Source organism: Canis aureus, chromosome 11 (genome assembly GCF_053574225.1).
Source record: "Canis aureus isolate CA01 chromosome 11, VMU_Caureus_v.1.0, whole genome shotgun sequence".
Classification (NCBI taxonomy): domain Eukaryota; kingdom Metazoa; phylum Chordata; class Mammalia; order Carnivora; family Canidae; genus Canis; species Canis aureus.
This window is the reverse complement of record NC_135621.1, coordinates 24,834,036-24,857,805: the sequence shown is the minus strand read 5'-3', so window position 1 is coordinate 24,857,805 and position 23,770 is coordinate 24,834,036. Positions and strand designations below refer to the sequence as shown.

Here is a 23,770-nt window from a genome sequence, read left to right as displayed (position 1 = left end):
TGGCACCACAGGTACAGCCTCTGCCCCAAGGGCCTGAGGACAAATGCAGGATGGGTTATAAAGATGAAACAAAGTAAAGAGACAGGATCATTTTGGTGATTAGATCAGTAAATCAGGTCAACAAACAGGGGAGGTGATAGTGACTGGGGCAGGGGTTTATCTGACATAAGGTGACCTGGGAAGCCACCTCCAAAAGGGTTTTGAGCTGAGAAGCACCCAGTTCTGAATTGCCTGGTGTGTAGCTTCAGGCCCGCAAGGCTGAGCCCAGTAGTCATGGAGGCCCAGGGTGGAGGCCCAGGGTGGAGGCCCAGGGAGGAGGCCCAGGGTAAAGGCCCAGGGAGGAGGCCCAGGGAGGAAGCCCAGGGTGGGGACCCAGGGAGGAGGCCCAGGGAGGAGGCCCAGGGAGGAGACCCAGGCCTGCTGATCGGCAGCCCGCAGCCAGGGTGAAGACATGGATTTTATTCTAGATGTTAAGGAGGCCACTGGGGCTCAGGCAGGGAAGGGACAGGGTCCGACTCAGTGTTTTGAAAGAGTCCTTTGTCTGTTGGGTGGAGCTGGGCTGTGGCAGGCCAGGAGGACACTGGGCACCAGGAGAGCCTATACGGGTGTCAGTGAGAGGCGGGGGGAGCTGGGACCGGACCTGGGGGCAGGTGAGGGGACAGAGCACAGTGCCGGCTTTGGCTGCAGTTTGGAGGTGACATCCACAGGATTGGCTGATGGGAGGTATGGGTGGAGGGTGAGGGCGATTGCTGACCTGGCGTCCACAGAGCCAAAGCGGGCCTGGCGTGAGGCGGGCACTCCACAAGTATTTGTTAAGCAAAGGAAGAAAAGAAAAGAGAAATTTTACAATGCAGTCACATGAATCAAATTGTCCAGCCAACTTTTTTTGTTTTTCGGTTTTTTAAAATCTTACAGTGATCATCACTGAGTACATACGGTAGACCTAAAATGGATCCTGGTTCATTTGCTCGTTAGCTGGACACCATGGCCTGATTCAGACATTTCCAGAAACACGTTATTCTTGCAAAGACTCAAGACTGAATATTTAATACAAAAATATTCTTGGGCTTCGGTCCCCGTGTCGTTTCTGGCAGCTCTGCTCAGGAGCTGGTTGTTGTCTGAGGATTTTGGTTGCAGGTAGCATAGTGGCCAATGTGACTGATGGACGTGTGCTCGCCTCAGTGCAAGGTTGATGCTCAGATGAAAAATGGGTGAATGGTCCGGCAGAGATTTGGTGTTCATTTTAAAAATTGAATTTCTATATTCATAAAAAAAATCATCACAAAGCCAAAGTGTGTTTTGGAGGCTAAAAGAAAGAAAATTACCTTCCAATAAAGATGAAAAAAAAAGGTCTAGAATTTTAAGTTGTGGTCCAATGATGTTAGGTAGCCATAATTACAGTATGTGTAAGTCCCTTGAAAGGTGTGCTTATGTGCTAATTAGCTTTTTTAAAAAGACTTTATTTATTATTTATTTTAGAGAGAGAGAGAGAGCAAGGGGGAAGGGCAGAGGAGGAGGAGGAGGGAGAGAGAGAGGGAGAATCTCAAGTAGACTCCACATTGGGCTTAACCTCCCAACCCTGAGCCAAAGTTAAGAATCAGATGCTCAACCAACTGAGCCACCCAGGCACCCCTTAAGTGCTAATTATTTATTTACAACAGATTGGCTTTGGAAATAAATGAGACCCACTGGTGTGTGTGTGTGTGTATGTGTGTGTGTATTTCAAACATGTTTTACAATATCACCGTCCTAAAAATTTCTGCCTTAGGTTAAAAACAACAACAACAAAATTATGTTTAAACAAGGTACAGATGAACATCCCTGAAAAGCCTGGGCTCTCTGAAATGTTCTTCCTTTGTTTCATTTTGTTATTTTGGGGGATTTTTTTTGGCTTGCTTATTTATGTACCATTTTGTGCTGAAAGATTTAAGATGGTTTATTTTTATTTATTATTTATTTTTTAAAGATTTTATTTATTTATTCGTGAGAGACAGAGAGGGGGGGAGAGAGAGAGAGAGAGAGAGAGAGAGAGAGAGAAGAGAGGCAGAGACACAGGCAGAGGGAGAAGCAGGCTCCATGCAGGGAGCCCGATGTGGGACTCGATCCCAGGACTCCAGGATCAGGCCCCGGGCCAAAGGCAGGCGCTAAATCGCTGAGCCACCCAGGGATCCCCTAAGATGGTTTATAAAAATAGTAAGAATAGTAAAACGGTAGAATATTGATGATAAATTAAAAGCCAAGATTTAAAGAAAAGAAATTAGAGTACTTCAGAAGGAAGGTCCGGGGCTACATGGACCCTGTGAGCTGGAAATCAGAGACTGAGCCTCCTGGGGGCCAAAGTGAAAAGGGAGATGCATTTAACCAATGGCTTTGATGACTGAGAGGAGGAAATGTGCAAGCCCCTCTGACTGATCCATCCCCGTGCCATGTTGGGTGTCCATCTCATTCAGCTGTGAGTATCTTGAACACCAGACATGTGTCCCTATCTTTTCTGTGTAGGAGGATCTTGGTAAAGATTTTTGTATTTGGATAATAACAACAAATATTTGGTGTTTCCCAGTATATTAAATGCGTCCGTTTCTGCCATTCACTGTGTGCCCCACCCCCACCCTTAGGATTGATTGAAGTTTCTTTTTTTCCCCTCTACTGATTTGGAAATTCTACATTCTTTTTCAATTTGTTTAGTGGTTACTCATAAATTTTTAATATGCATCTGACTTAACTCCGTCTAAAATTAATCAACGCCTCCATTCTTCCCTGAAGGTCCCTGGAACGCACCTACCCCATCCCCTCGCTGCCATCTTATATATCTTTGCTGTCTGATGTCTCACCTCTGATTTGTTTTTAAGCCTGCCCTGAAGTAGGCATCATCATGATTATTAATAATAATTGTTTCCAGTTTATACGTGATTGTTTACTCAACATATGTTTGCTGAGTACTTGTTATGGTGCTGGGCATGCCTCTAAGCGCTGGAGGTGAGGTAGTGAATGAACAGAGGACAGGCCATGGGTAAAGAGAGCTCTAGTATGTGGGAGAATCAGGATAAGGGGTCAGGGCAGAACCTTCTGATGAGGTGACATTTGAACAAAGAACTGAATGGTGGAGCTGGTCAGGGAGGGCGTTCTGGGCAAAGGCAGCAGCTCTGAATTAGCAGTGCTGGTGACACCTTTGGGACCCCCTGGGAGGCACATGGCTGGATTGCCATGGAGGGCTTGAGGGAGGAGAGTGGGGGAAGCAGTGGCTGGATGGGGGATGGGAACCAAGTAGGGAAGGCCAGGCGGCTTCATGTAGGAAGTGATACTTGAGGGAGGCCTTGGCATTTGGGCAGTGTTTGGTCAAGTGAAGGCTGGGTTCAGGCCTTCCTGCTCGAAGGGGCAGGCCAACCAAGGGTCTGAGGCTGGAGCTCTGTCTTGCCATCGGTTTGCAATCGTTCACTCACTCAACAAACATTTATTGAGGACCTCTCTTGTCCTAGACCCTGTGCTAGGTGCTGAGGATACAGGTAGCAAAACAAATAAGACTTCCACTAAGAGACGTATATGTAAGAAAACACCATGGCATGATGGAGATGGGGTGAAATGATAGCCTGTGGCCAAGTTAGACCCATCTAGGTTTAAGTCATAGTTCACCTGCTTCCCAGGTATGAGACCACGGGCAGGTGACTTACCTGCCCTGGGTCTTAGGTCCCCGCTTGTACAATGGATCCTCCCAGGCTGGTGGTCGTGGGGAGGAGGGATGACGTGTTAATAACCACAGGGGCTCGGAGGCTTTGCTGGGTTTCCCTCTAGGACCCTCCTCTTCACCCTGCAGGGCATCTTTACTCCTTAGTGCTCATTCGAGGCTGTGGAACCATTGGAGGGAATTGTTGGTTAGTAGAAAAATACCAGCTTGGTCATTCAAGAGTTGGAGAAGCAAGATTTTTCTTGCTGGTGTGCTTCTTTTCTTTTCTTTCTTTTTTTTTTTTCTACCAACGTGGAGAGACGAGTTCGGATATGAAATAAGCCCGTGGGTTTTTTTTTAAATGTCATTTTCATGCTGGACTTCATTCCAAAACAGGAATAGTCAACAGCCAGAACATCCTGGCTAGCACAGAAATGAAATATTCCATCCCCGTGTGCACACAAACTTCTGAAATGTCTGGAAGATCCCACCATTTCCCTGTCCGCACCTTCCCCCGCTTGCCTCCTGCACCCAGACTCAGCATAGACTTTATCGGAAGCTCTGTGTCGGGTTTGGTTTGGAGATTGTGATCACCACCTAGAGAGGGTGTGGAAACGGCCCTGTCCTACTGCTGCTGTTTTTCCCGAGCTGCCCCTGCTCACGGGGCGTCTCCCCACCTGGTGTCTCGCATAAGCCTCACAGCTCGCCCTTCTCAGACTTTAGGCACGTGAGAAGCTGCTGGAGAGGGACTCTTGTTAAAGTGTGGATCCCAATTTTGGCAGGTCTGAGATGGGCTGGAGATTGTGCATTTCTTATGAGCTCCCAGGCAGTGAGTAGTAGCCATAGACCAGCTCGGTCCAGTACGGTGGTCACCGGCCTCATGCAAGTACTGAGCATTTAACATGTGGCTAGTGCGACCGAGAAGCTGACTTTTTTTTTTTTTTAAAGATTTTATTTATTCATGAGAGACACAGAGAGGCAGAGACACAGGCAGAGGGAGAAGCAGGCTCCATGCAGGGAGCCTGATGCAGGACTCGATCCCAGGACTCCAGGATCACGCCCTGGGACAAAGACAGGCGCCAAACCGCTGAGCCACCCAGGGATCCCCAAGAAGCTGACTTTTGTGTTTTAGTTCATCATAATTAATTTGAAATTAAATAGCTACAGGGGGTTAATTGCTATTGTACGGGATGACACAGCTAGACAACCCCTTGAGGTGTCTGCCATTAATGCCTCTGCAGATGAAGAAACTGAACTTGGGGAGGTGAAGAGCTTGCCCAAGATCATACGGTAAATAAAAGTGGAATCAGGATTCTAACCCAGGGTCTATGCTCTTTCTTAAATTTTTATTATTTTTTTTAATACCGAAGGTGACTTTTTTTTTTTTAATGTGGGACTTTCCCCTGTGTATCCAGAAAATCCTAGCATTTTCAATTAGCAAATCACTCCTTTTCAAGACTGTTTCGGTATTCGTGACCAGGAGTAACACTTCATAGCATCAGGGTCAACCAACCAAAGTCATGTTTAAGGTGCTGACAGGCTGTGAAAATTTGCCCAATACCTTATACTTCATATTCGAAACACATTTTGCTACCAAGCCTTGGTTCCAAGTCTTATAGGGACATAATAGCAATAATGACTTCCTCTGGATGGCTCTTTATGGTTTAAAGGCACTTAACAATTTAAGGCACTTTACAGTTTAAAGGCACTTTATGGTTTAAAGGTACTTTCATGTTGTTTGCTCCCTCGCAACAAGCAGCCTGGGTTCTTTGTAATGTTGTCCCCACTTTACAGACGAGAAGACTAAGGTCCAGTGTGGGGTTGTGCTTTCCTGGAGGTCATGCAGGTCCTGGCTTTCAAATGACACCTTCTCAGAGAGATCTTCCTTGGATTGGTCAGGCCTCCTACCCCGATGCTTCCTGTCCAGCTCACCTGGCTTGATTTGTTCCGTATCCATTATCCCCACCTGACCTGGTACTAAATTGTTTATTCTTTTATTGCCAACACCCCACAAAGGTCTAGGGAGGGATCCCATTGGGCCCCATGCATGTTTACACTTCAGCACCATGGACAGCCCCCCCCCCCCCCCCCCCCCACCGTGCGCCCTTTATCTTTTATAAATTAAATCAGATTCCTTACATGAGAGAGGAGCCAGTGAGAGGGATGCCGCCTTTGGAGCAGCAAGTGGACCCCCTCCCCAGTGCTGCCTGGCCACATGCCCAAGCTTCTGGGCAGCCTTGAGATAATTATTAATTTTATGCCTCCCTGTATTCATCTACAAGTGGGGGTACCAAGTGGGATGATCCACTTTCTTTGTGGAGCTATCATGTGGATTGGATATGACATTGCGGTTGGGATCCTGCCTAACCAAGCACACTGATCTGGACAGACTGGCCTCAGTTTTCTCATCTGTAAAAGGGGTCTCATGTTGACAGAGCTCAGTGAGGCAAGGGGTGATCTGGGCTCAGCATGGGGCTTGGCACAGGGTAAACACATGGTAGACTCAGCTACTGTTTCTGTTGTGGGAAGTTTGTGAATGCATCTAAAGTGCGGCACAAAGTAGATGCTAAGCTGACGGCAGCTTTCATGGTTATTATTAATATCATCCAAGGAGGCCTTTTTTTTTTAATGATCAGATATTTAGAAGTTAGACTTTAGTTCTTTGAAATTTCTTTTAAAAGGAAAGCAGATTTTAAAAAGCATATAGGTTTTTTTTTTTTTTTTTCTCTTAAGAAGACGAATTTCACACCTTTGCCAGTGTGCACGATGCAAATGAAGATCTGAGACTCACCGAAGGCCGTTTGGAGCTAATTCTGGGCTGGTTTGACAGCCACGACACTGAAGGGGAAGCATCGAACTGACAAAACGGGGCTTTCTTTGGTAATGCCCAACCTCTCAAAGTAGTCATTTTCTGGACTACCATTTGTCGTATCGGCATTGCAAAGAATTTTTCATTCATTATGCAACTGTGTCCCCTCCTCCCTTAGCACTCTTCATTGGTTCTCTGCTGTCACCTGGGTGAAATCCAGACCTTTTCCTGGTAGGGAGGGCCCCCTGTGGGTGTGATCCCAACTGTCCCTCCCAGGCCTGCTTCCACCCCATTCTCCTGCCCTGGACTTTTTTTTTTTTTTTAAGACTCTATTTATCCATTCACGAGAGACACACAGAGAGAGATAGAGGCAGAGAGAGAAGCAGGCTCCACACAGGGAGCCCGACATGGGACTCCATCTGGGGTCTCCAGGATCATGCCCTGGGCCGAAGGCAGCACTTAAACCGCTGAGCCACCAGGGCTGCCCCTGCCCTGGACTTCTAAGCAATTGCCAAATACCTAGCAGGTGGATTTTCCCACCTCCAAGCCTTTGCTTGTATGAAGTGTTCTTGATGCCCCTTCCCTACCTTGTCTGCCTGGGGAGCTGCGATTCATCCCTGGTACATGTTTCTATGATTATGTCTCTCATCCACCGTTTCAGAGCCCTCCCTTACTCCTGGTCAGGGAAAGGAGAGCTGTATGGTTCTGTATGACTTGGTGTCACCCCCACTACAGATCCCAAACTGCTTGCCTGTGTCTTTCCCACACCAGAGGGCAGGAGAAGGGACTGTGTCTGGACTGCTCTCTTCCCAGTTCCCAGCACTAATTAGAGCCAAGGACAAGGATTGTGGAATAAAGGAGTAGATAAACAGGAGTGCAAGATGATTTTACTTTATCTTAACATTCCAAAATGTCTTTTTAGCTTGCAAATGGTAGGTTTTACAAAGAAAGATTTTGAAAATAGGAACCTGTAGCCTTTATAATTTTTTAATACTTATTTCAGTGGCTACTGCAAAGGCCATTGCTTTGGGCTGTTTGTAGCCAGAAGGCACCTGTGAAACCTTTTGGAAAAATATTCAGTGACAGAAGGGCCGTGGATCTGACCCTGTAGCCCTGCCTTTCATCCAGGGCTGTCAAACTCTGGGAGAAATCCATACTGGAAATCTGGTAAGGTGGAAGCAGGTATGGGCTTCCTGTCCTGAAGCTTCTTGGCCAGGACTTTTCTTTATGGAGGTGAGGGGGCTGAGGCTCTAGATGGCCACTTAGTCCCTTTCCACTTCTAAACCATGATGACCTCTGAAGTTCTAAAACTGTTTGCCTCCATGATCAGAATGATTGGCCTCAAGGGCTGTAAGATTCTAAAAAAGCATTTCTAGGATTCGAAGGTCCCAGGAACCTATAATTTTACCTGCTCACAGTTCTAGTTGTCTGGGATTCAGGGTCCTTAATTTTCTTCCTTGGAGGTTTTAAAAAGATTTTTAACTTGTGGTTAAAATATGCATAACATTTATCATTCTAACTTTTTAAAAAAGTGTGCCGTTCAGCGGCGTTAAATACCCTCACATTGTTGTGCGACCATCACCACCATCTGTCTCCAGAACTTTTTCATCTTATAAAACCAAAACTCCATACCTAATCAACTATAAATCCCTATATCCTCTCCCCTCAGCCACTGGCAACCACCATTCTGCTTTCTGTTTTTTTCTTTCTTTTTTTAATATTCTATTTATTTATTCGTGAGACACACACACACACACACACAGAGAGAGAGAGAGAGAGAGAGAGAGAGAGAGAGGCAGAGACACAGGCAGAGGGAGAAGCAGGCTCCATGCAGGGAGCCTGATGTGGGACTCGATCCCAGGACTCCAGGATCACGCCCTGGGTCAAAGGCAGATATCTGCTCAACCACTGAGCCACCCAGGGATCCCCCTTGCTTTCTGTTTCTATGAATTCGATTACTCCAGGTACCTCATATAAGTAGACTCATACAGTATTTGGTCTCGTGTGGTTGGTTTATTTCCCTGAGCATATCTTCACGATGCATGCATGTGTCAGAACAAATGCCTTTCCTTTTCTAAGGCTGAATGATATTCCATTGTGTGGATATATTGCCTTGTGTTTATCTGTTCTCCTATCGATGGACACTCAAGTTGGGTCCACCTTTTGGCTACTGTAAATAATGCTGCCATATGAACACGGGTGTACAAATATCTCTTTGAGACTCTGCTCTCAGTTCTTTGGGGGCATATACCCAGAAGTGAAATTGCTGGATTGGATGCTAGTTCTATTTTTAATTTTTCAAGGAATTGGCATACTGTTTCCCGTAGGGGCTGTTCCATTTTACATTTCCACCAACAGTATACAAGAGGTTCCCATTTCTCCGCATCCTCACCAACACTTGCTTTCTGGGGTTTTGATAATAGCCATTCTAATAGGTGTGAGGTATCTTACCGTGTTTTGATTTGCATTTTCCTGAAAATGTGATGTTTGAACATCTTATGTGCTCATTGGCCATTTGCATGGGTTCCTTGGAGAAGTGTTTATTCAAATCCTTTGCATTTTTTTTGTTGTTGTTGTTGAATTCTGCAGAGTTCTTTATATATTCTAGATATTAACCCCTTATCAGAAATATGATTTAAAATATTCCCCCCATTCTGTGGGTTGCTTTTCACTTGGTTGATGGTATCCTTTGATACACAGAAGGTTTTAATTTAGAGGTATTTTTTTCTCTCGTTGGTATCATAGTCAAGAAATCAGGTGCCAAATCTAATGTCATGAAGCTTTGCCCCTATGTTTTCTTTTAAGAATTTTGTAGTTTTAGCTCTTTGTTCATTTTGAGTTAATTTTTGTGTGTGGCCGGAGTCCAACTTCACTCATTTGCATGCAGATAGCCAGTTTTCTCAGAACCACATGTTAGGAAGATTATCCTTTCCCCCACTGAGTGGTTTTGGCACCTTTGTTGAAAGCCATTTGACCATATAATTTCGGCTCAGGTCATGATCTCAGGGTCGTGGGATACTGTTTAAAGTGTTCTCTCTCTCTCTCTCTCTCTTTCTCTTTCTCTCTCTCCCCCCGTCCCTCCCCCTCCTCTCCCTCTCTCTTAAAAAAACAAGAAGAAGAAAAGAAAAGAAAAAAATCATTTGGCCATATATGTGAAGATTTATTTCTGGCTTCTCTATTCTGTTCCATTGATCAGCATCTGTATTTAGGCCAGTACCACACTGTTTAATTACTATAGCTTTTTAGTAAGTTTTGAAGTCAGAAACTGTTTGACCTCCAACTTTGTTTCTTTTTTGAGACTATTCAGGGTCCCTTGAGATTCCATATGAATTTTGGCTTGGGTTTTCAATTTCTGCAAGAAACATCCTTGAGATTTTGGTAGGGATTGCATTGAATCTTGAGATTGCTTTGGGTAGTATTGATATCTTAACCATATGAACCCTTCCAATCCATGAACATGGGATGTCTTTTAATTTATTGGTGTCTTCTTTAATCTTTTTCAGCACATGTTTTGTAGTTTTCGACATACAAATTTTTTACCTCTTTGGTTAAGCTTATTCCTAAGTATTTTCTTTTTTTTTTTAAAGATTTATTTTTATTTATTTATGATAGAGAGAGAGAGAGAGAGAGGCAGAAGGAGAAGCAGGCTTCATGCCGGGAGCCTGACGTGGGACTCGATCCCAGGACTCCAGGATCGCGCCCTGGGCCAAAGGCAGGCGCTAAACCGCTGAGCCACCCAGGGATCCCCCCCCCCCTTTTTTTTAGTATTTTCCTCTTTTTGATGCTATTGCAAATGGTGTTGTTTTTGGCTTATTAGTGTATAGAAACACAACTGAGTTTTTTGCACATTGTTTTTGTGTCCTGAACCTTTGCCAAAATCATTTAATTTGTTCTAAGATCTATATTGCTATTTAAAATGGTCTTCAAAAAAAAATAAAATAAAATGGTCTTCAGGGCAGCCCAGTTGGCTCAGCGGTTTAGCGCTGCCATCAGCCCTGATCCTGATCCTGGAGACCTGGGATCGAGTCCCATGTCGGGCTCCCTGCATGGAGCCTGCTTCTCCCTCTGCCTGTGTCTCTGCCTCTCTCTCTCTCTCTGTGTCTCTCATGAATAAATAAAAAAAAATCTTAAAAAAAAGAATCCCTAACTTTATTTAAAAAAAAAAAAAAAAACGGTCTTCATAGGCTGTTTACAGTGGCCACAAGATCTTTTCCAAAGTATTATGTTATTTAAAATAAAATCATTCAGGGTTACTCATAACAGGAGAGACCTTGTAAGGACTTAAATATATGGCAACAGTCTTTTTTGGAGGAATGTTTCATAAAAACAACCTCTGACATGTGTAGTATGTCCTGGGTGCCACACAGAGGGGAAGTCATGGGCTTCAGCTCAGAGAGCTCTGGGTTCAGATTCCCACTTATGTGCTTATCATTTGTGTAGTTATGTAACCTCATCGAGCCCCAGTTTCTCTATCTTTCAAACATTCTGCCCATTTTGCAAGACTGTTATTTTGAGAGTTAGAAACAGAGCAGTGGGGAGCTTGTCTCAGAATCTCATCAGGTGCTACCTGTGATGTCATTAATGGCTGCTTGACCTCTCCAGGTGAGGAGCTGCTTGACCAGATCACCTGTCTTTGAACCTGGATACCAGAGTAATCCCAGCACTTAGATGCTCAGAATATCAGAGAAATCAACCAAGTAAGGTTTTCTGCCTGCCTGTCTTTGGGTCGGTCTTAACTGTGCCTTGGTTTGATTTGGGTCTAGGTTTTGAGCAACAGGTAGAGCAAGTGAGAGGTCAGGCTACCCCTGGAGAGAATTAGGAAGTGGGCAAGGATGGGATCCCCGGGTGGCTCAGTGGTTTGGAGCCTGCCTTTGGCCCAGGGTGTGATCCTGGAGTCCTGGGATCAAATCCCACATCGGGCTCCCTGCGTGGAGCCTGCTTCTCCCTCTGCCTGTGTCTCTGCCTCTCTGTGTCTCTCATGAATAAATAAATAAAATATTTTTAAAAAGGAAGTGGGCAAGGAGCTTCTAGCCTCCTGTTGCCTTCTTATTTGATTAAACTTTTATTTGCATTAAAGTAATATGTATATATAGTCACAGCACACTGTGATGCTTATGATGAAACCAAGAGTCCTCTCCCCCACCCCTCTCAGTCCCAATTCCCATTTCCTGTGTGGTCCTTGTTGCTCTCATTACCAAGGTGTCTCTAAGTCACAACCTTATATTATTATCTTTTACTTTTCAATTTGAGATGTTACTCTCTAATTTCTTACAATTGAAAATGAAGATTTAGAGACTCAGCTTCCCTACCACACATCTCTTCTCCTTTTTATTCTAAGACGGTTTAAGGTTAAACGTTCGTTGCACAACTTGCTGTTTCCCCTCAAGGGGTTCATTGTTTTGTGTGCTTGCTTGTTTTTCTATGTACACATCATGGTTCATACCTGTGTCCTGCAGAGTTTTAAATGCCCCTTCGCAGTGTGGGGAGCTGGGCTAAGCCATCTTCGGCTCTTTTTTCTCTTTTTCCCTTGAGCCTCTGACCCCTGGCCCAGTTTGAACTGTTGGGACCTGCATATAGCCCTCATCTTGGGATGAGGAGTTCCCATCTTTTTTCTGGCCTGGAGCCGCTGGTTCTAGCACCTCATGGCTTCCTTTTTCTTGGTTTACTCTCTCATTTCGGTGGAATACACCCTCCAGTAGCCTTCTGAGAAAGAATACAGTAGACATAAATGTTTGGCAAAGCTGCATATCAGAAAAAGTCCCTTATTCTGTCCTCAGTCTTAACTGATAGTTTGCCGAGCTATAGAATTCTGGGCAGCACATTATTTTCCCCTCAGAATTTGGAAGGTGTGGCTCCAGAAATTTTCCCGTAGCTTGTGGTACAGCCAGTGAGAACCCCACTCTTGTTTGGATACCTCATCCTTAGTACATGAGCTGTCTTATTTCTGGGCAGTGTGCCTTGGGTGTGAGTCTTTTTTTCATTCATTTTTCTGGATACTCGGGCAACCTTTTTAATGGCTCAGACTTTGCCCTTTAATCCTGGGATATTTTCTCATATTATTATATATACTTTTAATTTCCTTCTTCTTTTTTTAAATTTGTGACGTCTCCTTCTACAACTCATACAACTGATTTTGGTATCTTTTCTCACTGGGTACTCATGTCATTGTCTTTCTGTTATTCTCTGGGAGATTTTCTCAACTTTATCTTCCCACTCTTTCACCAAATTTAAAAAATTCTGCTAAGATTTTCTTTCTTTTGTTAAGAGCACCCTGCAAGAATTTCATGGGTGCAATATCTTCTATGATCTCACCGAGGGTGTTAATTATATATTTAGTTATTTCTCCTGCATCAGTACCATTTTCTCCAATTTCCTTTCTTCCTTTCCTTTCTTCAGCTTGTTTCTGGCTCTATGTTCTGCGTGGAGGTTTTCCTCTGAGGTCTGATGATCCTGTGTGTTTGTGCGTTTGAAAGCTGTGTGTGTGCAGGGGAGCAGCTTGCCATGATGGGACCTGGCTGTCCCTGTGGGAGAACTGCCTATATCTGTGTCTGTAGGTTTTCTCTCCTGCTTCTGTCTTTCTCCCCAGAGAGGGGTTCCCCATTTGTAAGCCTGGCTCCCAGGATTTGAGAATTGAGTGAGGAAGGGACCTGGGGTCTCCAAAGCCACCATGTTTATGCATGTCACTGTATCTCCCTCTTGTTCATCCCCTGCCTTTCTGCCCATCCTCCTTTAGGCCTGATGGTCCCTAAATGGGTTTCTTTGGAACTGCTATTTCCCTTGAAACTAAAGCCCCTTCTTCTGTGGAGACTAGGAGGGAAGGGCCTGGTTCCTTTAATGGGTGTAATGGGGGAGGGGCCCAGACCTACTTGCTCCTACATGGTCTAGGTCAGACCACACACCTGGGTCTGCATCCCTGAGCCACCTGAGCCTCTGGCCACAGCTGGGTTTCCTTCCTGTGATGCTCCCCTCCCCCAGTGCTTCCCTTCCCCCATCCCCCTGCAACCTTCTCCCAAGGCTTAGGCTTCAGTTTCAGTTTTTTCTGCTTAGCCAAGCCAGTCCACTCATCCGTTCTTCAGACTCTCAAACTTTTATCCTTGGAGGTCTGTGCTTTTTTGATTGCTTTACTGTTGATTTCATGGGGTGCCAGCACAAGTAGAGGGATGTGGGCATTCAGATGCCATCCTGTGAAAGTGCCCTTTAGGTCGTACCTTGTGACACCCCGTTGGGGAGCTCCCACCCCTGCATTACTTACACACCTGCCTAGAAGGTGTGTTGAGGAACAGCCATCCTGCTGCTTGGGTTGGGTGGAGGAGGTTGTTCATGGCAGGCATCTTGGAGGAAGCAGCACCTGGGCTGACTGTGTAGGGTGAGTGGAATTGGAGCGGCCTCAGAAAGAAGGGCAGGGAGGGGGTCCCCAGGGGTGGAACAGCAGGAGCAAAAGTCAGGAGGCCTCCAGCAGCCGGGGCACGCAGGGGCAGGGCAGGGCAGGGCAGGGGTGTTGTGCAAGGTGAGGTCCGAGCACCGACAGAGCCTGGCCCAGAGGGGGCGCCATAGCCTCAAGTGCTGAGGTTTACCTGCCTGGCCCCCACCGAGGCCCCAGGGCCTTTCCTGAACACCTGTGCAGGAGCCTGTTCTTCCAGGCTGTGGCTTCCCTGGAGGTTCACAAGAAACCTTTCTAGCCACATTTGGACTTAGTTTTGGGAGGAAAACACAAAGTTTCTGGTTGTCCCCTTCAGACTGAAGTCATCTACACTCTGCAGTAGCAGTTGAAACAACTGTTTAAAGATGATTAGGACTGAATGTTCCTGTTTTTAAAACATCTCCCATGAAAAACAAATGTTTGAAAGTTAAACATTTTGGCTATTAGGACGGAACAGAAGAAAAATTGCATTTGCCTTTTAAATATGGGCACCAACGCTGAGTTGGGAATCCAGAACCCTCCCATGCCGGACCACAGGCCAGGGTTAGGTGGGCTGGGTGGCAGGGCCCTCCTGCAGGTCAGTGCCAGGTCTGCGGTCCCAGGACAGCTCCTTCCCACCCTGGGTGTCTCCACACACAGCTCTGGGCAGCCTGACCTGCCAGCGTGACCCCAGGCAGGTGTCCTGACCTCCCTAGGCCTCTTTTCTCATCTCTAACATTTCTGGACACAGTGTTTGGTCCTAACAGCCCTGGAAGGCCCTGGTACTGGCTCACATCCAGGTAGTATCAACAAGCCTGTGATTTTCCCTATTCTGATGCTTTGACGTCTCGGGGCTTTGCTGAGCCTGGAGGGACCGCGCCTCCCAGGGTGTTAACCAATTCTGGAGATAGTGAAGGACCCACCTTTGAGCGCGCCTTTCTTATACAAACCAACCCACTCCCTCCCTTTTAGGATCTCACTCTCAGTCCCTGTGTCCCCCCACCCCCAACCCTGTCACCCCAGGGCCAGGCACCCGACAAGTAGGGGCAGCCCCTGGATGCCACCCACTTCCCCAAGCCTGCCAAAGTTGTTCAAACCTGCCAATCCTAAACGTGCTTACCCTGCCTCCCTGTCTTTTCCCTCGGAAACCACAACAAAGGCTCTGGTCCAGGTTTCTTCTCCACTCCCTCTGCCCCCTGACCGGGCCCGGCTTCCCCGTGTGGCCAGTACAGCCCTGAATGCCGCCCATGTCTAGGGATCTGTGAGTATAAATTCCTCATTCATGACAATCGTTTCCCTGTCTGCGTGTCATACTATACCTGATTAAAACAAATCCCTGGGTAAGTGCAGCACAGGTGCTTTACACATCTTTTGGGGGGGATTGTTGCAAGAACCCTGAACATTCTTCTTACAGATGAAGATGCTGAGGCTCAGAGAAGTGAGCCTTTTCACCCTAGGCCAGACAGCCAGTAGGTGGAAATGGGATTCAGGCTTTTTCAGCTCCATGACTGCGAGTGAGTACCCCTAACCCTTCGGCAACACTGCCTCTCACCTGGGGAACCAGGGAAATCTAGAAGCCTTGAATGCAAATTGCCTGTTACACTACCTAGCACCAGGAAATGCTCACAGAGTTGCGCAGCAGAAAACAAATTTTGCAGGCACCACCCGTGCGCCTGTTCCTATCACTGGGCTCTGGCCCCCCGCCCAGGCACGCATCTTCAGACCTCTCCTGCCATGCCTGCGACACGCAGAATCCCCATCTCCTCTCATTTGCCGGCCCACGTCCTCGGCGTGTGCTTGGCTGTGTGATTCCATCCCCGGCATTAACGCGCCCGAGCTGTGCCGAGACCCACCGGGGGCTCAAAGCTGAGGCGTGCAGCCTGCTTCAGCCCCATCTTATTCTAGACCGTGCACCACACCAAGAAGCCTGCTAATGTGAGTCTCCCAGACATTGGCAAGTGTTTAAACACAGAACTGTCAAAGATGTACTAAAAATGCAATCAGAGATCGTTATGCTGTCTCTTTATTCCATCCCCCTCTGCCGCGTTCTGTGAGATGGGAATGGGCGGGAAAAGCCGTAAGTGGGCATTTTCCTGATTGTCGCTGCATTTAGAGAACACTAAAACTCTGCCGGGCTCAATGCACCGCTCCGGGAATGGCATAGATGACAGAGAAGCGTGCGCATATCTTGTTGAATTTAACAGATTACCCAGTTTGGAGGCAGCACTTTCTGTTCAATGGGATGGTTAAGTGTTAGCGATAAAGAATTGTAACCTTTTGGAAGGAGATTAATCTTGGAAGCACACAAGTAGCAGAGGTTTTCGTCCGCGTCCCTCGCACACCGTGCACGCCTGCTGCTGGGTGGCATCTGTAGGGGGATGCGTGTCTATTTGGAAATATACGGCAAAGGGAAAGTTAAAACAATATGGTCATCCTCTGCTGCTCAGCCGATTCCTACCTAATGGGCTTGTTACCACCAACAAATCCAGGGCTAGCAAATGCCAGGAACTCAGATCATCTGGCCGGGAAGAAAGGACACCTTTGGGGAAGATGGGCCAACGTTGTTATGCAGAATGCGAAGGTTTCCATGAGGTCTTGGGGCTCTGGGTTGGGACCTCGGGTTGGGAGGTCAGCCACCTGGCCCAGGATCCCACCAGCCCCTCAAGTCCATGCTCCGCTCCCCCACCTGTCCTCCTGTCTTTCCGGTCCACAGCCCATCGGGCAGGTGCCACCAGAGGCTGGTGTGGCCGCTGTCCAGACATCCCCCCGCCTCCCTCGGAGGCTGGAAGCAAGGGCTCAAGTCCCGGCTCTCCATGGTCTTGCTGAGTGACCCCAGGCAGCTCCCCTCCCCTCTCTGAGCTCGTTTCCTCCTTTCCCCACTGTGTGGTGTGGACTGGAACCTCTGTGTGTCCCCTCTGGCCCTGACCTTATGACTGAGTCCTGTGCGTCCAAGTGTCCCTGATGGTGTCTCGACAGGGCTCATGTTCCATCAGAGCTTGTGGATGGCTGACCGGGCTGGGGGTGGTGTTGCAACAGGGCCCAGACTCGGGGAAGAAAGCGAGTTTCTGGCCTGATGGGCTTTTGGGATACGAGGACCGGATTCTTTGCTTCTGAGGCGCTGATGAGGGGAGGTGGGTAAGAGACATTTCGACCCAGCTGTCCCCTCTCTAGGCTTCACCAGGCTGCCCAGACACCTGCCTGAAGAGCATTCCCTCTCCTGGGGTCCGGGCACTTCTGGCACTTTGCCTGGCAGGTGCTTCCGTCAGGCGCCCTCTTCCCTGCTGCTGGGAAGGACAGCGGCAGGAGGGGGCAAAGGGAACAGCGCTAATTTCCTCCGTGTGCTGAAAGGTTGTGGTCATCTCATCCTTTTACCCACAAAGCCCCTGCCAATTGCTCAGTCACTGCAGTCCCCGAACACTCCCCACCTTCACTGCCTAGACGGGAGGGAGAGGCACAAGCTAAGCAAGTAAGCCTGGGGCCACTGGTCACTGGGTGTTTCCCCCACAGTCAGGTTGGGAAGAGCTGCAGGATCATGGGAGCACCTGGAGGCTAATGCAGCCTGAGGTTCTAACAACAGAGGTAGCGATCCTAGAATAGACTTCCCTCCACCACTGCAGGCTGGTCAGGCCGTTCCAGAGCTTTAGTCCTGGCTCCCCCATCCCCACTCCCACTTGGGAGACAGCAGGTCTGATTGGAGACAATTCAGAGATGGACATTTCGGGGTGTGGGGGAGGGACACGGGTCTGCAAGGAGGTTGGAGAAAACATCTGGAGGAAAGATGAGGGAACCCAGGGAGTCAGGTGGTTTAAAGAAGACAGCCAGGGTTCTCTCACGATGGGTGGGTTGATTGATAGACGTGTTCATCCATCTCTCCCCGTCCGTGCATTCATCCATAACCCATCCACCTCTGTCCTTCCATCCGTCTGTCCACCCACCGTCCGCTCACCGGGAGGCTTGGGGTGCCAGTTCTGGATGAGTTTGATGGGGCCCAAGCCCCAAGGTCTGTCAAGCGTCCAGTGCCGTGCGTGGTGATCAGTCACTTTATTGCTTATTTGTGTAAACTCAGGCAACCTCTTGGAGCCTCACCCGGATGTAAGATGGGGACAGTTACGCTTAAGTGTCTGTGAAGGTCACACTCAGCTGGCAAGTTCCCAAATCCAAGGGACCATCCAGACACTCACGTCTGTGGGTGGACCTCTCGCTCAGGGGGGCAACGGTGCTGGACCAGTGATGTGTTTGCCAGTGGATGCACCCCCTGCCTCCAAGCCACATGCACCCACTTTGTAGGGAGAACCCCAACAGTATCTGAGTGTACCCTGCAGCATGTTGTGGCTCCCGTCCCCACCTGGCTTTAGGTACAGGAGCCTTGATCCCCCCCGCCCCATCCACTTTTCCCCCAGAGGAGGGGAACTCTGCCGAGGAGAGAGGAACAGGGGTGAGCTGACGGTGTCGAGCTTACTCCCCGGTCCCCAGGAGTCGGGAGCAGCAGAAATAAATGCAACTATACAGTTGGAGTAATTTGTTAATTAGTGTAAGTAACACCCCCAGTCAGAGACAGACCGTAAATACATCACTGCGGCTCCGCTCCCCAGGCCGGGGCGATGCTCAGAGGGGGATGGATGCATCAGAGCCTGGAGGTGGGGGGCAGAGGCCACCCCTTTTCCCCCAACTGCCTGCAGTGTGGGAAGGGGCTCAGTTTGGTGGCCTGGCAGCCTTGAAGGAGTCCGAGTCGCTGACCCCAGGTGTGGGATCAGCTGGACCAACCCCCAGTGTCCCCTCCCCTGTGCACCTGCTGTGGGACCTGGGCCCACAGCCTCATTTCCCACAGTTACAGAGCATATCTCAGAAAGTTCCACGGGGAGTAGAGGGACCAGCCTTGACCCAGGATGGCTGGCCCCACCTTGGGGTCCAGGAGATTGGCAGTCTTCCCCGGGGTGTCCTCCACGATGCTTCCCCAGGTGCTCAGGGTCCCCGCAAACCTCCCTCCCCGCAGGTGGCTGGGGCAGGGCCGCCGGAGGAAGGGTTCTCTGCTTCATGTCACCCCGTGGTGCTGTCGGGGGCTTCGTTTGCCAGGCTTCTGCTGGGACCTGCCAGGGGGCGACGAGCAAAGCACACATGTCTGCTCCTGTGCCCCCGGAGCTGTCTGGCCCCTTGGGAAACAAGCAGATACCCCGAGTCCCCCAGGGCCCCGAGAGCCCGTCCTCCCTGCCTCACCGGCAGCACTGAGGGGCAGGTCTGTTCCCCGCAAGTCTCCAGGACTGGGGCAAGGCCCGGAGACCAGATGCCTGTGCGGGGTAAGAGGGGGCAGTTCCTTAAAATGAGTGAGGGGGGCTGGATGTGCATGGTTGGGACAGGAGGGGACCGCAAACCGCCATCGGCTGCCCGTCTAAGGGAGGCACAGATACTCAGCGCTTGACTGGGCCAGGAGCATGCACTTTTAAAATTGATTGATCGATTTTTAGAAAACAAAGAATGGCATTTTATTGGGGATTTTTTTGCATTTTTTTAATGTTGGCAGCCAGATTCAAATAAAAACATTTTGCCAAATGAAATGTGCCTGTGGGCAGGTCTGGCCTGCAAACCGTGGCCCAGGGAAGCTGACACTGTGACTGCCAAGTGCTGTGCGTCTCTGTTCGGTATCTTCTGAAACCCCAGCGCGGTTTTGCAGGGCAGGTGCTCTGCCTGCTTCATGGGTGGGGAAACCGAGGCACACAGCTGGCTAGTGGCAGAGCTGGGTCTGGTCATTATCTCAGTGCTCCCAAGATTTGATAAACACCAAGGAGCAGAAAACCCTCTTTTCTCAAACTTGTGAAGGATTCTGGGGTGGCTGGAGAGGCAGTGGGGAGCATGATTATGGTTTTCTGCCAATTTTCCAGCAAACTCCTATCTTGCTCCCCTTCTGCCTCGTGGCTGGGCTGGGACTCAGGTGGCCATGGCCACAGAGCTCAAGACCAGGCAGGATGTGGAGGTCCTGGTCTCGGGGATGGGTTGGGCCGTGGAGAAACATAACTACTTTCTGGACTCTTCTGTTCCCTTGTGATTAGAATATAATAGTTATAGTGCAAAAAACATTGTTGTATTATTGTTTATTATTATCATGATTTATTGTTTGCCACAAGACTCGCCCTGCCCCTTCCCGGAGCTCACACAGGGCTGGGAAAGCACATTTCTTCCTAGAATGCTGAGTCTGACCACCCGTCTGTCACATCCGATCCCATATTGTAGGCGTCAGTTCTCAGTAAGGCAAAATTAGAATTTGGGGCATTTCTGGAAGTGGGTTCCTGACACAGCGCTCGCACGGCAGAGGATGCAGAGGGGCCAAGGGGCGGAAGGTCCTGCTCTTCCTGGACTGTGTTCCACCCCCTGGGGAGCCAGTCACGGGGCAACGGCTCCGTGGAGCCTGGAGGGGTCAGAGAGGTCCTTAGCCCCTAGGGACACCCACCTTGATCAGAGGGGAAACTGAGGCTCAGTGAGGTTAGTTGGCTGGCCCCTTCGAGAGGTACCAGAGCCGGGATTTGAACTGAGGTCAGGTGGCTGCCACACTGAGCTTGTGTGTGTTCTTGTGCGGATCACAGTCACCCAAGATCAAGGAAGATGTGCTGGGAGGCATGGCTCTCCATTAGCTGTGTGATGTCTTGCTTTTCCTTCTCCATGTGCCTGGAGCTGGGAGGCCGAGGACCCTTGGGAGGGCTCCCCTATGTGTCATAGGGGACAGAAGGCCAGGGCCAGAGGCATGGTCATGGCTTTCAGGCGTCAGGACGGGACTCTGCGTCCTGGCCTCATGGAGGGCACTTTCCTGGGCTCTCCCCAAGCAGGTGGAAAGCGTTGGGGTCACACAGGACTGGCTCAGAGGCCAGTCTGCCACCTGTGGGCCGTGTGTCCTCCAGCATGTCACGGCCTAGCTCCCCGAGCCTCAGTTTCTATATCAGCACCATGGAATGGGAGGTGCCTGGCTCAGTGCCTGGCACGGATGCGCTGCAGGAAGCCTCTGGGACCACGGGAGCGAGTCATTTTGCTGAAGAATCTGGGGCGAGAGAAGTGGCTGAAGTGGGTGCGTGGGAGAGCTTAGTGTCCTGTGCTGACTCCCGCAGAAGCCCGCGTCAGAGTCATTTAGACGTTGCATCCGATGGCGGCGACTACTTCTCTGTGTGGTAGCTGTGGCATGTCACCACTTTCCTGCCTGGACTCTCCTATCGGAGGCCCGTGGTGGGCTGGCATGTCACACGTCCCCGTCGTGCTTGCCTGACCCACGGGGGCCCGCCCCACCTGGAGGGGTCGGGGGGAAGGGTCTGGGCCTTCGGGCTGGCTCACCTTCACATTGCATTTTTCATCCATGTCAGGACCCCTGGGTGCCATCATGACCCCTTGTCCAGGCCCGGGGAGCCCGGCAGCTGAGGCTCGTGCGAGATGGGGAGTCAGGGCCCCGAGTCTGGGGTCAGGCCGGCTTCCAAGGGGCGGTAGGGACCAGGGGTGGGTGGTGGTTTACTGAGCCCGGGGGGCTATGGTAGCGGGGAAGGGGGCCCCCAGGCAGGTCAGCCGGGAGGCAGCACCCACACCTTGCTCGGGGCATCTGCAAGGTGAGGCCCCAGGGAGGGAGGCATGGTGCAGAGGAGCTGCCCCGGGTTCTGACAGAGCAAAGCTAGAAGGGCCTTTTGTGTGTGTACCAGGATGTGCTATGCACAGTTGTGTTTTGGCTGCACTTGGGCTTGGCCTTGGAACTCCATGGCCGTCGGGGTGGGCCCCTCCCCAAGTGTAGGGTCTCCAGGGGTTTCACACGAGCTCCGCAAAGTGCTTGCGCTTCCGCAGACAGAGGAGCCTGAGGCGGGCCAGTCCCGAGGATGAGGCCAGGTCCCCCCTGCCGGCCTGGGTCTGCTGCTGGCCTGTCACCCAGTCGCCACTGGCGCAGGCAGGCTGCAGGGGTGAGGGTCGGGCTGCCGGCCGCCGCCTCTGATCGGAGGGCGCCAATCGGGGGCCTGCAGCCGGGGCTGCTCTGCGGGGGATTCCGGTGGCTCTCGCCCGCCGCCCGCCCCGGCTGGGTGGTGGCTCCCCGGAGGCCAGCGGCCGAGTCTGTGTGTCTGTGCCCGCCTCCGCAGGCAGCCTGCCCTACGAGTACAAGATCGTGATTGCCGGCAACCACGAGCTGACCTTCGACCAGGAGTTCATGGCTGACCTCATCAAGCAGGACTTTTACTACTTCCCGTCGGTGTCAAAGCTGAAGCCGGAGAACTACGAGAACGTGCAGTCCCTGCTCACCAACTGTATCTACCTGCAGGACTCGGAGGTCACCGTGCGTGGCTTCCGGATCTACGGCTCGCCGTGGTGAGTGCGCGGGGCGCCGTCCCCACCCCAGGCGGGGGGCCGAGGAGCTGGGGTGAACATGCGGAGGGGAGTGGGGCCGGGAGAAGCTCCGGGGAGCTCCAGGTCACCACGAGGAGCTGGAGCTCAGGCCCCCCACATCCCCGTGTGGCCCCCGGTGGGTCGCTGCTGCTCTCCGAGCTTTGGTTGCCTCGTGTCTAGCTGGCAAGTAGTTGTGTCCGCTGTGCCCTCTGCTGTGCACCTCACACACAGCCCCGTACTGTTCTTATCCCCGGTTTCCAGAAGAGCCAACTGAGCTACGGAGAGCATGAGGATCTTGCCAAATGTCACACAGCTAGGAAGAGGCACGGCTGGGGTTACAGCCAGGCACTGTGGTTCCAGAGCCCCCGCGTTCAAGCATTATCCTGTGTGCTAGGAATCTCCCCATTGCCCGTGTCCCCTGACACGCACCAGAGATGCATAGATGAGGGGTGGCGAGTGATGAGCCAGGCTGAGGAAAGGCGGTTGGAATTTTCATGGAAGGCTGAAGACCTGGTTTACCATGTTGGGGATGGCAGTTGTTTCAATCATGAGTACACATCAAGCCCTTACTCCGTGTTGGGCACACAGGACAGTCAGGCCTCATCCCTGGCTTGGCTTGGAGGGGATCAAGGTGAGAATGAGTCATGACTCTTCTATGTGATGGCCAGTGTGTCCATCAGAGCCCTGGTGATAATGACGGTGATGGTGATGGTGATGACAGTTGTGGTGGCCATTATAGTGGTGGTGACGGTGGTGATGATGATGAAGATGGTGGTGATGGTGAAAGTGATAATGATGGTGATAGCGATGATGGTGATAATGGTGAAGGTGATGGTGGTGATAGTGGTGATGGTGGTGATTGTGATGGTGGTGATGATGGTGATGGTGTTGATGGTGATGATGGTGTTGGTGAAAGTGATAATGGTGGTGGTGATGTGATGATGGTGATGTTGGTGATGATGGTAATGATAGTGATGTTGGTGATGATGGTGGTGGTGATGGTGGTGGTGGCGGCAGTAATTCATTCCTGAGCAAATTCAGCAGGCCGGCCCCTGGGCTAAAGTCTCCATGAGTGTTGTTTCTAATTCTTACTCAGCCCTGAGCCGACTGATTTATTGTCCACATTCTATAGGTGGACAGACCAGGTGGCCCTTAGAGGGCTTAGAGCTGGCTGTAGCCACAGGGAGCCAGGTGCTGGCAGGGGGAGGAGGGCACCATACACAGTAAGGAGAGACCACATGTCCTTGGAAGTGTGGTGTGATCCCGAAGGCTCCTTGGAGGAGGGAGGAGGTGAGGGGACCTGAGCTGTGAGGGAGTAGAAGGACGTTCGCAGTTCGGGTGACGCCCGAAGCTGTGCCATCAGAGCAGTACACATGGAGAGGCTGAAGGATGATTTGGGGGCACACGGGACTGTATGGGTGCAGGGACTTTGGGGGGAGCCATTACCAACACCGGGCTGCCTGGTGGATGCCATGTGATGACACCTGGTGGCCAGAGGCTGCAGGCGGGTGTGGGACCTGGTTCCGTCCTGCCCAGGCCTCCTCAGGGGACGGAGCAGAGATGA

General features: G+C 50.3%; 1 protein-coding gene across 4 annotated transcripts in view; it reads left to right on the top strand.

Moving 5' to 3' along the window:
- The window catches only part of MPPED1 (metallophosphoesterase domain containing 1), a 77,722-nt gene that overhangs the window by 29,549 nt on the left and 24,403 nt on the right, over positions 1-23,770 (top strand). For all 4 annotated transcript variants that reach the window (XM_077914196.1, XM_077914199.1, XM_077914197.1 and 1 more), the window contains exon 4: positions 21,963-22,188. In XM_077914196.1, the coding sequence (XP_077770322.1) occupies positions 21,963-22,188 (226 nt within the window). The remainder of the gene's footprint in view (positions 1-21,962; positions 22,189-23,770) is intronic.